This window comes from Etheostoma spectabile, unplaced genomic scaffold (assembly GCF_008692095.1).
Source record: "Etheostoma spectabile isolate EspeVRDwgs_2016 unplaced genomic scaffold, UIUC_Espe_1.0 scaffold325, whole genome shotgun sequence".
In the NCBI taxonomy this organism is placed as follows: Eukaryota; Metazoa; Chordata; class Actinopteri; order Perciformes; family Percidae; genus Etheostoma; species Etheostoma spectabile.
The window spans coordinates 8,699-24,368 of record NW_022605585.1 but is presented as its reverse complement, the minus strand read 5'-3'; the positions used below and the strand labels follow the sequence as shown (position 1 = coordinate 24,368).

The 15,670-nt window shown below is 42.3% G+C and overlaps 1 protein-coding gene across 5 annotated transcripts in view; it reads left to right on the top strand.

Annotated features, from left to right (window-relative positions):
* The window catches only part of slc4a5b (solute carrier family 4 member 5b), a 73,107-nt gene extending 57,775 nt beyond the window's left edge, over nucleotides 1-15,332 (top strand). For 2 of the 5 annotated variants that reach the window (XM_032511177.1, XM_032511182.1), the window contains 11 exons: nucleotides 1,417-1,475; nucleotides 3,454-3,645; nucleotides 7,881-7,994; nucleotides 8,254-8,367; nucleotides 9,568-9,729; nucleotides 10,250-10,428; nucleotides 11,502-11,574; nucleotides 11,665-11,733; nucleotides 13,163-13,336; nucleotides 14,848-15,012; nucleotides 15,252-15,332. In XM_032511177.1, the coding sequence (XP_032367068.1) occupies nucleotides 1,417-1,475; nucleotides 3,454-3,645; nucleotides 7,881-7,994; nucleotides 8,254-8,367; nucleotides 9,568-9,729; nucleotides 10,250-10,428; nucleotides 11,502-11,574; nucleotides 11,665-11,733; nucleotides 13,163-13,336; nucleotides 14,848-15,012; nucleotides 15,252-15,260 (1,310 nt within the window). In that variant the 3' untranslated portion in view covers nucleotides 15,261-15,332. The remainder of the gene's footprint in view (nucleotides 1-1,416; nucleotides 1,476-3,453; nucleotides 3,646-7,880; nucleotides 7,995-8,253; nucleotides 8,368-9,567; nucleotides 9,730-10,249; nucleotides 10,429-11,501; nucleotides 11,575-11,664; nucleotides 11,734-13,162; nucleotides 13,337-14,847; nucleotides 15,013-15,251) is intronic. The other 3 variants (XM_032511180.1, XM_032511179.1, XM_032511178.1) reach the window with 3 other exon arrangements.
* The last annotated feature ends 338 nt before the right edge of the window (nucleotides 15,333-15,670 follow it).

Sequence of the window (15,670 nt, the reverse complement as noted above, 5' to 3'; positions counted from 1 at the left end):
GTAAAAATAATTTGACAGTATGTTTGACAACAAGACAAGTGAGCTACCCAGCTACGTCAATTCCCCCAAAACAATATAACAACTTCTACGAACAGTTTTATCCGCAATGTGTAACGTTACTTTCGGCCGTAGCTTGAAGTAGCGACCTGAACAGTGAACGCAATGTGAGATAACGCTGTGAAACAAAGTCAGTCCAGAGGGGCAGTGCAACGTATTTCCTGTGTTAACGCCATCCTGTGGTGTTCAGGGGACAAGTTGGAGATAACAGATCCACATTTCCTTTTTGGTTTAATGTGGCACATTCTTTTAGCAGTAACCAAAACTCCTTTCGTAGGTGTCCTACATCCCTTTTTGATGGACACCCTGCAGCCAATCGGAATCAAGTATTTACCCAGACTATGGTATAATCAAGCGGGTAAGCCAACCTCCACTAAGCGTAGCTCCCATGGCGCCATTTTAATGCTACCAAGCCATCACCTGCCATTAGCATCCCATTGACTCCCATTCATTTTGACGACACTTTGACAGCAAATGACTTTACATCTGAAGCGTTTAAAGACTCTATTTATAGCTTATCTTATGGCTCCTTAGCAGACGTTTTTGTAAAATAGGCTAACAATTGTGTCATAACCACACGACTTACTGTCGCATAGTGGACAAATCACCGTATTGTCAGGAGAATCACAACTGAATGTCAGGAGAATGCTATCTCCTAACATACACCTACCTCTCCGTCTCTGCTGATTGGGAATGATTGAGATTTCTCTTGCACAGCTACCAGAAGACTTACAGCTTTCAGACAGGTTGCTCACGTCACATCTACGTCTTCCAGCTCAGTTGGAGGCTGCGCAGTATCGCTCAGCATCAGCTTCTAATAGACTTCACTGGTCTCTGTCTTTAACTGTCTATGGATATAATAGGAGTTTAACTCTAAAAACCTCAGCTAATGTGCTTCATCAGAACTGTGTGGCCCAGCCACAGAAGTAAACAATCTCCACAACTGTCAACAACAACCCGATTTGGATTTTAATGCAGCTGTATAAAAACAACAAAGATTAGCTCCGAAAAAAACCGAGACTACAAAACAAATACAAATATGTCTCGTGAAACAACCAAAACAAACTACATTGCGGGAATAGTGTATGTTTTCAGGGCTTTGAAGACTTCCTCCTTCACGGAGGACAGCACGAGTACTATTAGTATTCAACATTCAACATTGGAATTGTTTTTAAATTAAAACCTTCACAATAGAGCCGCTGCAGACTTTACAGAGCCATGTTTCCAGCCTGCAGGGAGTATTTTACACACAGATACAGATGTTGTCTTTAATTCAACTCTGGTTAGACTTTTTCACCCGTCTTGTTACCCATCATTCATTTGGTTTTCTCTGTTTCCTTCTGTGTTTCTGTTCCTCAGCATCTGTGCTCGGCTTTAATGTTTCAGCTCCACTCGCAGACGATAACATGACCCTGCTGGTAAGTGCTGAACAGCAGAAAACTTTTCCCTCTTTGTGAAGGTAACGGCCAAAGTAACTGAGTTGCATCTCAAGTTGTTTGTGGTTTTAAACTGTATGTGTTGGGATCTCACCAAGCAATGGCGCTCAAGTTTTACTTACAGAAATCGGGTCCATATTTATGGAGCACCTCAGGGTAGTATTCATGTCCAACTGGCCCAAAAATTCTCAGAGTGACTCATATTTGTTCCTATGTTTATTAGTAGGAGTAAAAGTATTTGATCAGCTTTCTTGCTTTAGGAAGTTGGGCTGATATTTGCAAGAGCATCACATGTTTCTTTATAAGGAATAACCCTTTGAGATGCAGTATCTTGTCGTCACGGGGGTTCTTAGCGACATAAATATAGAGTACAATCACCATTAGACACACAGCTGTTTAAAAACAACAACAACCACAAACAACAAAGACGGATACAAAAAAAGAAGAATGAAAAGCATCAGGATCAGAGCAAGAATGAAATTGGATGTTAGTAATACTATTGGAAGTTGTGGATGTAGAGGTGATGTAGACAAGTACAGTTGGTTATACAGATATTGGAAATGTCGATGAGCTTAAATTAAATGATAGTTTGGACAGAAACAGAATGATTTTTGTGAATTACTTCATTGTGAATGACAGTTTGGACCAAAGATTCGAGACGAGAGGAGTTGAAACGTAACGCCAGTTGATTTGATTTTGATTTCTCCATGAACATGAAATCACGGAGAGAGCTGATTAGCTTCGGAGTGAGTAGCGACTCCAGAGTCATAGTGAGAGAAATAAAACGTCTCCCCTGTGTTTTCTGACCACGGTGGGGCATCTGCAGCAGGAGAAGTTAACCCTCTCCTTGATTTCATGTTTATGGAGAAGGAGAACTTGGCTACGGCATAGGGCATATCTCTGTTCCTACGTACCCACGGGGTAGATTTAGCGCTGAAGCATAAATCGGGACACCCAGGTAGCTCAGTCGGTAGAGCGGGCGTCCATATATGGAGGTTTACTCCTCAATGCAGCGGGCCAGGGTTTGACTCCGACCTGCAGGCCTTTGCAGCATGTAATTCCCCCTTTCATGTCAAAATAAAGGCTGAAAATGCCCAAAAGAATTTAAAAAAGAAGCCTAAATCGGCCTTTAGTCGAGCTGAGACCGGCCGGTTCTGTTGTGGTTTGGGGTTTTTGCTTTGGATTCTTTGGATTCTTTTCCTCCTCCTTCTTCTTCTTCTTCTCCTTCTTCTTCTTCTTCTTCTTCTTCTTCTTCTTTGTTTTTTCGAACGATCTGACCTCGACAGGAACACCAGATGACGGACACGCAGACTGACACAACGATCTGACAAGAGACGACGGGAGCACAGACATTAAATACACGAGGTAACGAGGTGACAAGAGGGCAGGGAAGCAGGTGGAAAACATCAGGCAATCACAAGAGCGGGAAGACACGAGAAGTAGAACTAAAGACAGGACGAGACAAAAACCAGACTTCAAAATAAAACAGGAAGCAGAACATACAGACACTCAGGGGAACACGAGACAACACAAGACCTGGGACGAACAAGACACACCCACACAAGACAAGATTAAAAAAAAAAACAAAGAAGGAGGAAAATAATCTAAAGCAAATTCCCCAAAACCACAACAGATTCAGACCGCCGCGACTTTTTCCCACAATGGTCTGACGTGATTTTGTCTCTTTCTCGAGCCTCTGGTCTGAACTGGTCTACACCGAGCTCCATGGCTCCCTCCTCCATGCCCTGTATTGTTTCTTCTTCTGTTATCGCTTGTCTTTTTCTCTTCCGTGTCCATTTTTTCTACCCCCCTGAACCTCGACCCTCACCACCTCCCCTGTCTTCATCTCACATCATACCCCACCAACACCCCCCCCCCCCCCCCGTTGCCCCTTCTCCTCCTCCCCCACCCTGTTGCCACTTCTTTCCCTCCTCCACCCTTTTGTCTCCTGTCTCTGCAGTTTAACTTGACAGACATGGACTGGAGTCAGCTGAGTAAGAAAGAGTGTGTGAATTATGGCGGCACGCTGGTGGGGAACTCCTGTAAGTATGTGCCCGACTTGGCCCTCATGTCCTTCATCCTCTTCTTCGGCACCTACTCCATGACGGTGTCTCTCAAGAAGTTCAAGTTCAGCCGCTACTTTCCCACAACGGTAAGGAAAAACCTCACACAAGACCTCCGCTGTCTTCCCACAGTTGCTCTAATGCCGTTATCAGCTCCCTGCAAGTCAGCCTGCATGTGAAATGTCCAATTCTTGTAATATAGGGGGATAGTTATACATATATAAATGTATATATATATAAGCATGAAACCAGTCCAACATGAAGGATAAAGCTGACCAAATTCTTTATTTTTCTTATTGTTTGAAAATAAAAATTAAACAGCTGTGAAAAACAACATATTCATCAGCTTTCTCCGATATGAACTTATACTCTATTGCAACACAGAAATGTACAGTAAAACAGAAGGACGTAACTCACAATAACCAAAGATTCTCTATAAGTTAAGATGGTATGAACCGGTCCTCACTTCCTGTCTCCTAAAGGAGCTTGGCCTCGTTTGAACGTCGTGTGGATGCATGAAAAGTTATATTTGTATCGTTTAGTATCTTTTGCTAACATTAGTTATTTCCACAGGTAAAAGCCATATTTACCATCACGGAGATTGGTTTTGTCATAGCGTTTTTTGGACGCGAACGTTAGCGGATGTTAGCTTCTCTGTGTTGCCAGATCTCGCGAGAGTTCGGTCCTGAGACAGAAAACAGGTCTCAAACAAAAGTTAATTTTCTCCTGATGTGACCGTCTGAAAAATGTCATTTTAGTGTCAGAATGTTCTGGGGATAGTTTTTCAAAATTTTGCAAAATCCTATTTTTTTCTATCCAGGATCACTTGATCCATCTTACTTTTTAAAGCCAGTTTTTCTTCAAAGGAACATTGTATTGGATCTCTGTGATCCACCAAATTTCAGGATTACCAAATCCTGTTTACCAGAGCCATCAATGGGACCACTTCCATTCCCTGGCCTGGCAAAGACCAGGGAGGCAAAATACCAGAAACACCGTAATAACATTAAAAAAAACATTTTTTACTTTCCTTATTTTGTTATAATGTTAAATAACAAAACAAAAAACAATACTATCCAATGGTCATATATGCTTCAAATATATAGAAATGTAGATATCATCAGTAGACATTGATTTTGTGATCATTCACTTCAAAAAAGTGATAATTTTATTTGGTTTGAAAAACTGAATCCAGCCTTCTGATGGGATCAGGATAATCCTGTTTTTTTTTGGATCAAATAGATGCCAAACCCAAAGGGCAGGTTTGATCCAGATCAAATGTAAGATGGTCTGATCTTAGTTCAGAGTCCCTCTTTGGCTTTTGAATAACACATTTCAAAGACTGGCTCCAATCCGTGGTCCAAAACCCCACTGGATCACTTTTGTAAAACTGGGCCCTGGAGACATGTGGCTTGTGAAGAATGGCTTCCAATATTTACTATATTATAGTAATATCATACTATAATATAGCATAGTATATATATACTGCAGTATAGTATATGCTATGTTATATATAATATTATTTACTTTGTTGACCCCGGGGCGAGAGACTCGCTCGTGATCTGGGTTCACGTTCACTTCTCCCTTTTGGAATCAACTGCACTAACCTGCTGCTAATCTCCTGGGCCCGGTTTTTCAAAACATTTGATCTGGATCAAAAATAAATCCCACTGGATTAGTTTTGAAAAACTGGGCCCAGAAGAGGCGTGGCCATGGACAACCCCACAGGACACACAGACAGGAAGTTACTCTGAGTCGGGGCGTCTTGGCTCTATTCGCTGAAATAAACCCTGTGGATGAAAAACTCCTAAAAGTATATTATATAGATCACCAGCTTTATCCTTCAAAGCTGCTGAACGTCTGCACCCAAATATCAGCAGCTTTTATCTCAACACACCCCGACTGCAGCCTGCTGCCTCCCTTCCTTCTCCTCATCCCAGCCACTACCCTTAAACGTAGGATTGGGCATCAAGAAACGGTCCCGGAATTGGATTTTTTTAATCATTTGGAAATTTTAGTTTCAAAGCATTGCTAATTTTAAATTGAACACTTTTACTGCCTTTTCGCCGCCTTTTTTATTGCCTTTTTTTGTCACCTTTTCATCACTTTTTCGCCGCCTTGTAGTCGCCTTTTCGGATGTCCGTCCCCGTCCTCTGTCTCTGTGTTGGAGTTCTAAACTGCGGCGGTTTTCTGAGGACAATGGTTTCCTCGTCCTCAGGTCTCTGCAGGGGTAAAATACAGACAGAAGCTAGGACGATCTGTCCAACTGAGGACTTAGGTTACCTGGTCCTCAGGTCTCGCGGGTAAATCCAGACAGCTAGCAGACTCCGCTGAATCCATTCCTTCCCTTACCCTACCCCGGGCCTCCCCCTACCCCTTGGCCCTTGAAACCAAGGGGTAGGGTAAGGGTGAAAACTACCCCTATGAATTGGGACACCACTTGGTGACATACCATACAAGATTGATCACAAACCTCCAAGATGCCGTCTAGGTCTGTTGATTGTGTGGGTTTGGACAACGTTATATTTTTATAGTTATTTTAGGTTCATTTGGTAGTGCAGAGACTTATCTGTGTAGTACTTAGGTCTGTTTGCAATACATGTGTATACAACATGCATCAGTGTACATATACATACATATACACCCTACATGGTGTGTGTATATCTGTTTCGTTATCACCGTTTTGATGTCATTGATGTTCACAAAAACATTTTGTTGAAAAATCTGTCTTTATTGGTGATAAATTGAACATAACGACAAACGTTACAAATATGTACAGAACCATGTCAATATTAGAACCATAACTAACATGTCGCACACAATAAAAGGCACTCATATGTGTAAAACTAAAAAAAACACCAAGACCACAAACAAACTACCACACACACTCACGTTGTAACTACGTGCTCTGATATTCAGCCAGTCTGGAGCCTTTTGGCCAGTAACCCCCCCCCCCCCTCACATATCATCAGTGTCCCATATCAAAACAACAACAAATAAACAAGTGCATGAACAATGAACAGGAATTAATTAATATTATTACATAATAGTGGCTACCAATGCATAATGAATGGGTACACACTATGAATTAGGAAACGCTGCTCGTTGCAGCCCCACCGGATCAGCTGCTGTGTCCTCGTGTCCTCCTGTGGAGACAGGGCGTTATGTAAGCACGTAGCGATGTATCATAGACCGTTAATATATTCTCGTATACAATCTATGCGATCTAACGTCCATTCAGGCGCATATGTGGGACTGTCACCGTTAGCGTTAGCGATTGCGTTAGCGTTAGCGTTAGCATTGCAGCTAGCGATTTTTAAAAGTTTCAGTTAGGAACATGGGCACATGTACAGGACTGCAGACCACAAACGCGTGTCAACTTTTTTCAATTATTAAGCTGAAAGTACTTACATTCATGTGTCTCTCTGGTTGATGCGCGCCCCACACTGCCTGTGTGTTTTCTAGTGAGGTCGCGTCCACACTAGATCCGTAGGGTATACAGCCCTTGATCCATGCCCTACCCTAGCTCGTAATACGTATTGGACCGGCACTGGTGCCGCGTGAACGCGCAAGGTGGGGAAGGGCCAGGGGTAGGGTAAGGGGAGAATGGGATTCAGCCTACTGTCCAATCTGATGGACTATGGTTACGGTCCTCAGATCTCTGCAGGGTAAATCCAGACAGCTAGCTAGACTATCTGTCCAATCTGAGGACTATGGTTACCTGGTCCTCAGGTCTCTGCAGGGTAATCAGACAGCTAGCTAGACTTCTGTCCAATGAGGACTATGGTGACCTGGCTCAGGTCTCTGCAGGGTAAATCCAGACAGCTAGATCGACTATCTGTCCAATCTGAGGACTATGGTTACCTGGTCCTCAGGTCTCTGCAGGGTAAATCCAGACAGCTAGCTAGACTATCTGTCCAATCTGAGTTTTCTGTAGCACAACTACAACTACTTTTCAACATACGCGTGTTCCTACAAAACGACTTCCTTCCAGAGGCTATTCTGCAGAGGCACCGTGGCTCCGTCCGCCCACGACAATTGTGATCGGTTTGAAGAAAAGCCAATAAACCGCTTTTATTCCCCATCCCAGAATGCTGTGTGGACTTGCCAGACAAATATCAGGCAAATATCTGTGAAATAAGCACATGACTCGTTTCAACTTCACCCTTCAAACAATTTATCTGGTTTCGGTACGAAGAATCGGAATTGAAATTTCATAAAATTAATCAAATCAAACTGATGCCCAACCCTAAAACCTCCATATGGGTCCCAGAATGTCCTCTCCCATGTTGTCCCCCCTCTGCTCTCCCTGAATGTGCTCCAGCTCCGTTCCCTCATCAGCGATTTCTCCGTCATCATCTCCATCCTGGTCTTCTGTGGGGTGGATCGCCTGATGGAGCTGGACACCCCCAAACTGCACGTGCCCACTGAGATCAAGGTCCACTCTTCCCCTAAACCCCTCTTTCATCTTTCCCAAATCTTTGTATACGTCCCCACTTGGATACATTTTGCTTTGTTATCAATTTCTAATCATTCGTTTGATTTTTGTGTAATTGCATCAATGCAACGATTCTTTTCCAGAGTATAAGTTCTCTCTCTTCCTGTCTTCACATCCTCGTGTTTGCACCTTTTTCTTGTACTTTTGTACATACGTCTCCCCCCCCCTCACTGTCCCCCACGTCCTCCCTCTGTCTTAGCTGAGGAAGCTAATCAGTGATTTTGCCATCTTCATGTCAATCATGTCCTTTGTGGGTCTGGATATGTTGATGGGGTTAGACACACCCAAACTAATCGTTCCAACTGAGGTCAAGGTATGATTTCTTTCAAAAGAAATGCATGGAAATATATTTGCATTCATAGCGTATGACTACTCTTCTGCATGTGTACCTGTTTTTTTTTTATCTGTGTGCATACTGGTGGAAAGTATCTCAGTACATTTACTCAAGTACTTGAGTTTTAGGATATTGTTCTTTAGCGGAGTATTTCCATTTCCATTTTTTTCCTGCGACTGCATACTTCTACTCCACTACATATAAGTGAGGAATATTGTACTTTTGTTTACTATATTTATGTGATAGCTTGTTACTTTTCAGATTATGACTTAACATGAAAGAACAGGGGATATATTTATAAAACAAAACACATAAATATAGAGTACAATCATGTTAAGGTTTATCCTTAAGATAAACCATTGGTCCCCAACTCTCCTACAATAGAATCGGTGTGTAGTGCTTCTTGTAGTGTTTCAGATGTTTTTTCCACCAAATGTCCGAGACGTTTTCGCTCTAGACTCCTCACGTGGTTTAATTTCAATGAGTATCTGGGCTCAAGGCTCAAGGAATGCAGTAACCGGAAACCCTAACCCTCTGTATTTCCTTCAAATGTCACGCTGAACACTTGATGTGAACTGGGGGCCAAAACAATTAAATTCAATTTTATTCATAGTATCAATTCATAACACGGGTGATCTCAAAAAACATAATTGCTTAAGTGTGACGACACAGAAAAGAAACAGCCAATTCGAATTATGTCTGAAATTACATTTTATTTAAAGGTGCCCTGCCACAAAAAACCATTTTTACTTGCAATTTTTGAAATATATTGAGGTCCATATATGTGTGTGTGTGTGTGTGTGTGTCTGTTTGCGTGCTTGTCTGTCTGTCTGTTTGTGTGAGTCTGTGTGTGCGTGCATGCGTGCGTGCGTTTGTGTGTGTCTGTGTCTGTCTGTCTGTCTGTGTGTGTGTGTATGTGTGTTTGTGTGTCTGTCTGTGCGTGCGTGCGTACATGCGTGTGTGTGTGTCTGTGCGTGTGCGTGGGTGCATGCATTTGTGTGTGTGTGTGTGTGTGTGTGTGCGCGTGCGTGTCTGTCTGTCTGTCTGTGCGTGTATGCTCGTGGTTGTCTTTGACGTGCCTGTGTGCGTGCGTGCGTGCATACATGTGTGTCTGTGTGCTTGCGTGTGTGTGTGTGTGTGTGCGTGTCTGTGTGCGTGCGTGTGTGTGCGTGTGATCAGCCCACGCGTCCGGACCGCGGCTGGCTGGTGATGCCGTTCGGTAAGAACCCGTGGTGGTGGTACGTGGCCAGCTTCGTTCCCGCTCTCCTCGTCACCATCTTGATCTTCATGGACCAGCAGATCAGCGCCGTCATCGTCAACCGCAAGGAAAACAAGCTGAAGGTACACCCCCCCCCACCCAAACCCCCCCCCCACTACAGGTGCATCGTGGGTGGCAGGTGAGCTCAGCTGGTAGCGCCCGTGTACGTAGTCGCAGAAGGTCAAGGGTTCGAGTCCGACCTGTGACCGTTTCCTGCATGACTCTCTCTCCACTTTCATGTCTGAGCTGTTCTAAATATTCAACATGGACTACTGCAATTTCCAAATTGCAGGGGGGTGTGCACTATAAAAAAAAATATATACATGTCCAAAAAAACATTTTGAAGTGTCTTGACGCTGCAGAGACGTCCCGGCCTACAAATCCTATCCTCCGAACAACAGAAAACACCTTGTTAGTTACAGCTCCTCGCAAAAACAATACATAAGGCGGACAGTTTTTAACCAGTTCTTCATAGATTAAAAGACTTTAAGACACTAAAAGACACTTTATATGTCAAAAAAAAAAAAATCACAAACACATTTACATCAAAATTGTGATATATATATATATATATATTTTTTTTTTTTCCTGTCCACGTTGCAGAAGGGTTGTGGCTACCACCTGGACCTGTTCTGGGTGGGGGTGCTGATGGCGGCGTGCTCCTTCATGGGTCTGCCCTGGTACGTAGCGGCTACCGTCATCTCCATCGCACACATCGACTCGCTGAAGATGGAGAGCGAGTCCAGCGCGCCTGGAGAGCAGCCCCAGTTCCTCGGAGTCAGGTAGCACCGCCTGACGTGTGTGTGTGTGTGCGTATGTGTGTGTGTGTGTGTGTGTGTGTGTGTGTGTGTGTGTTTTTTTTTTTTTATATTTTTAACGTTTACTTTTTCAGCGCTTCTTTTGGACGGCCCATTTTTTGTGTGAAAAAAAATAAATTGAATTTGAATTTGACAACATGAGGGTTAACCCTCATGTTGTCAAATCAAATTGACCTGTTTTCCTATATCAATATTCTTTTTAACTACCCAATTGTAATTACCCAAAATCACAGGATTTATTCAACGCTCTTTGGCAAGTACAAATCTCTACTTTCATTAATTTTGGGTCTTATTATATTTTATAGCATTGTAAAACAAAGTGAAGTGTTGTTGAAATAGTATTGAGTAAAAGTTGACATATTCCAGTCTGTGATTATCATCAACATCCATTCCTTTAATTTTAGTCTCAATAATTCCTAATTTCTGCTTTTCTAACTCAAACATTAGGTATAATTTCCTATAAATGAGGTTTATTGACCATAAATTCAAAAAATAACTGTAAAACTAAAGTTAAAAAGTTAGTGTTACGTAGTGTTGAAAATGTCAAAAAAGTGACAAAAACTGAAAAAAAGCGTCAAAAGTGTTGAAAAAAGGGACAAAAACATAAGAAAAAGTGTTAATTTTTATTTTTTACTGGAAGACAACACAAGGGTTAAGACAACAGTGTGCCAGATTTTCAACCAGCTCTGTGTACTTGTGTACTTGCAGTATTTGCAGTACTTGTGTACTTGCAGTACTTGTGTACTTGCAGTACTTGCAGTACTCGGAGGGAAAGTCTCCGCTGGATGACTCGCGTCAGACGGCTTGAAAATCTGCAACTTTCCCTCTTTAGCATTTAGCTGCACTGTTAGCCTTTGCTGTTACTTCTACAGTTCCTTGCCACAAAAATGCTTCTTTTTGGGGTTCATTACTGTAATAAACTTTGCGTTATGGGTATTAACATTTAATTCACAGTGATTTGCTGTGTATTTTGAATTTGCGGTGTGTATGACTTATCCACTGTGTGCATTTAATATCACATGATTCTCTATTTCCAGGGAGCAGAGGTTGACGGGTATTTTGGTGTTCGTCCTGACTGGTCTCTCCGTTTTCCTCGCTCCAGTACTACAGGTACTCGAGTACACGCACGAACAAGGAATACAATGTGAACTAACGTCACATTTACCCTAAAATGTTGTATTTATACTCTTTTGAATTCAGTACATCCCCATGCCCGTGCTGTACGGCGTGTTCCTCTACATGGGCGTGGCCTCGCTGAGTGGCATCCAGGTACGTCCAATATCCATGTTGCATTTTTATATCTTACTTGTTACTCCATCGGATTTCCACAATTTCTGGCACAGATCAAACAAAACACCAGTTCATGTTGTGAATGATGGAAATCAAACTAGTGTAAGAGGAGATTTATTTTGTGAATATTTAGATAACAAATGACCGTATGTAGATTTACTGAAATCAGTCATATTTCCATCATTTGTGTTTTCGTAGTGTATTGTGTTCCTTAAATTAACAGGGGACTATTTTACATGTTGTAGACCTACCCCGCCTGTAATTCGGTCAACAGGTTGGCGGAGGGATACGATGATGAGAGGCTGAAGCGTGTTTTGTTAGGAGTCTTGGGTTGTTCTACGGTGGGGGGGGGCGTCATTAAAGAAATGGACCAAGTTACAGTGGAAGCTGTCTCCGTGCTCTGACTCTATCCACGCCCCGAAAGTACTTATTTCAGGACCCTGCACACTGATGACCAAGCGCGGCGGGACACGTTAACGAGCCAGGTGGTAGCCCGGGGGCTAGTTTCCACCTGCAGTCCATTAGGCAGGTTGGAGTTACAGTAAAAAAGACATAGGAGAGTCACATTTAGTGTGTAAAACAAGAAGAAAACAAACAACAAGAACAGGACAATGAAATGAAAGTAGAAATTAAAATGGAACACTTTAGTTTAGATCAGATTAGATTAGATTAGATTAGATCAGATTAGATTAGATTAGATTAGATCATATTAGATCAGATTAGATTAGATTAGATTAGATCAGATTAGATTAGATTAGATTAGATTAGATTAGATTAGATGATACTTTATTCATCCCACAGCGGGGGAAACAATATTGCGGTGTAAGTGAAGTTAAAATTAAGTTGAATATGTAATTAGAGTAATTAAGCCAAAGTAGGTAGCATAATATACATCATACTTACCTGTGACCATAAATAATATTAAACAGTAAGTACTTGAAATGAAAAAAATGTAAATACAGATGATAAAGGTGTACAGAAAGTGTGTGAAGTAGATGGAAAAAAAGGAACAGAATACACTTTCCAACACTTTCCAACACTTTCCAACACTTTCCAACACTTTCCAACACTTTGCACCACTTTCCAACACTGAATACACTTTCCAACACTTTCCAACACTAATACACTTTCCAACACTTTCCAACACTTTCCACCACTTTCCAACACTTTCCAACACTTTGCACCACTTTCCAACACTGAATACACTTTCCAACACTTTCACCACTTTCCAACACTGAATACACTTTCCAACACTTTCCAACACTAAATACACTTTCCAACACTTTCCAACACTTTGAACCACTTTCCAACACTTTCCAACACTTTGCACCACTTTCCAACACTTTCCAACACTTTGCAACACTTTCCATCACTTTGCGCCCCGTGTGTGTCTGTCTTTCTGTCCCAGTTCTGGGAGCGGATCAAGCTGTATCTGATGCCGCCCAAACACCAGCCGGACTTCTCCTTCCTGCGCCACGTCCCTCTGAGACGCGTCCATCTGTTCACGCTGGTCCAGATCGTCTGCTTGGCCGTCCTCTGGACCCTGAAGTCCACCTTCCTGGCCATCGTCTTCCCAGTGATGGTGAGTGTGTGTCCCTGTATCGGGGGGGGGTCCTGAACAGGCTGCAGGGCTGGACCGCTCGCCCCACAACCAAGTGTTGGATCTCCAAAACACTGTGTGGGATTTTAACCCTCATGTTGTCCTCATGTTGTCCTCATGTTTTTCACTCGGGGGGGGGGGGGGGTGTGGGAGTTTCCCATGTTGTCCTCATGGTTGTTTTGTCCTCATGTTGTCCTACATGTTGGTCCCCATGTTGTCCCATGTTGTTGTCCCAATGTTGGTCTCTCAATGTTTTCCTCATGTTGTTCACTTGTCCATGTTTTTCTCCATGTTGTCCTCATGTGTGTTGGTCCTCATGTTGTTCCCATTGCCGCATGTTGTCCTTCATAGTTGTCTCATGTTATGTCCATGTCTCATGTGGTCCCCATGTTTTGCCCCATGTTTGTCCTCATATTGTTCCCCAAACTACCCCTTGCCCTCATGGTCGTCCTCAATGTGTTGCCTGTTGTTCCCTCAGTTGATTTTCCCTGTGTCTCATGTTTCCTCCATGTTGTCCTGCATGTTGTCCCCCATGTTGTCCTCATGTTTCGTCCATGTTGCCCTCATGTTGTCCTCATGTCGTCCCCTCATGTTGTCCTCATGTTGTCCATCAATAAGAAATTTGTTTGTATGTCATCAATGTTGTCCATGTTGTCCCATGTTGTTGCCTCATGTTGTCCTCATGTGTCCAGCCCTCATGTTGTCATATGTTCCTATTTAATTCCACCCAAAAATAACATGATTGATTCCAACGCTCTTTGCCAAGACAAAATCTCTACTTTCTATTTTGGGTCTTCTTATTTTTTATAGCCATGGGTAAACAAAGTGAAGTGTTGTTGAAATAGTTTGAGTTAAATTGACATCTATTCCAGTCTTGATTATCATCAACATCCATTCCTTTAATTTTAGTCTCAATAATTCCTAATTTCTGCTTTTCTAACTCAAACATTTGATAATTATTCCTATAAATGAGGTTTATGACCATTAAATCCAAAATACTGTAAAACTAAAGTTAAAAAGTTAGTGTTGAAAACGTACAAAAAGGTGAAAAACATTTTTTTTTTTAAAAAACATCAAAAGTGAATAAATTCTTGTTGAAAGAATCGATTAAAAGCATCAACAAAGTGTGATTTTCAATTCTGACGGAAGACAACAAAAAAACGAAAAGGGGTTTAAAGAGTACTAAATATAAAGGGTTAATATACAATATATAGGTTTAAATATACTAAAATTGGGGTTTAAATATACTAAATATATAAGGGTTAAATATACTAAATATATAAGGGTTAAATATACTCGTACTTTACACACTTTACACAGCCTCGTTTTATGAGTACAGAACGTATTTGTACTACTTTAGAAATTTGGCACCATTCCAGCTATTGTTAGTGGAGTAATTTACGAGATACACTCTGAAAAAATCGCAATACTATGTCTGAATTGACCCCCCCGCCACCCCCCCCCCCCCACCCACCGCCCCTTAGTGTGTGTAGATCCTGGGTCTGATGGTCGTGAGGAAGCTGCTGGACCTGATCTTCTCCCAGCACGACCTGGCCTGGCTGGACGACATCCTGCCAGACAAAGACAAGAAGAAGAAGGAGGACGACAAGACGAAGAAGAGGGACAGGAGGGCCGCGGAGCCCGAGAGCGACGAGGAGGTGAGGGAAACAAAAATCTAATTTAAAGATCACACACACACACACAGATCTGATGTCCGCCTGCCAGCACACAGCTACTGTAATCTCCAAAGTTGGCGAGCGAGGAACTACTTTCTCTCTTTTTGTCTCGCTATTTATTGCGTATTGAAACGTGTGTCACTCCATCTTTTGTGGGTGTTGCCATTCCTGGTTTGGTTTCCTCTGACTAATACTGTCTGTTTCTCCTCTCTGTCCCACAGTGTTGCTGAAAAGGCACTGTACAACACTTACTACGTCTTTTTTTGTCCGTCCGTCCTCCTCTTAGTCCGTCCACCTCTCCCACTGTTGTTCATTCTGCATCGCTGTGTCCATTGATGATTCTGACTGAAGGATAAGACTAATGCTATTCTATATATTTCTTTACAAAAAGACTGAAATCAGTGTGTGAATGTGTCCTCTCAAAGTCGTTACTTCTTTAAAAGTCATTCACAAGTATATAGTTTAGTTTTTAAAAGGCTCAGTAATTTCATTAAACAGCTAAACGGGGCGGGGCGGGGGACTATTTACAGCGGCGGATTAATCCTCCTTCGGGATTGAGCCAAAAAAAATACATTACAGTGTGTGTGTTCACGTTAATAAAGGAACATGTCACCCAGTGCAACACTGGGGCTCATTGGTG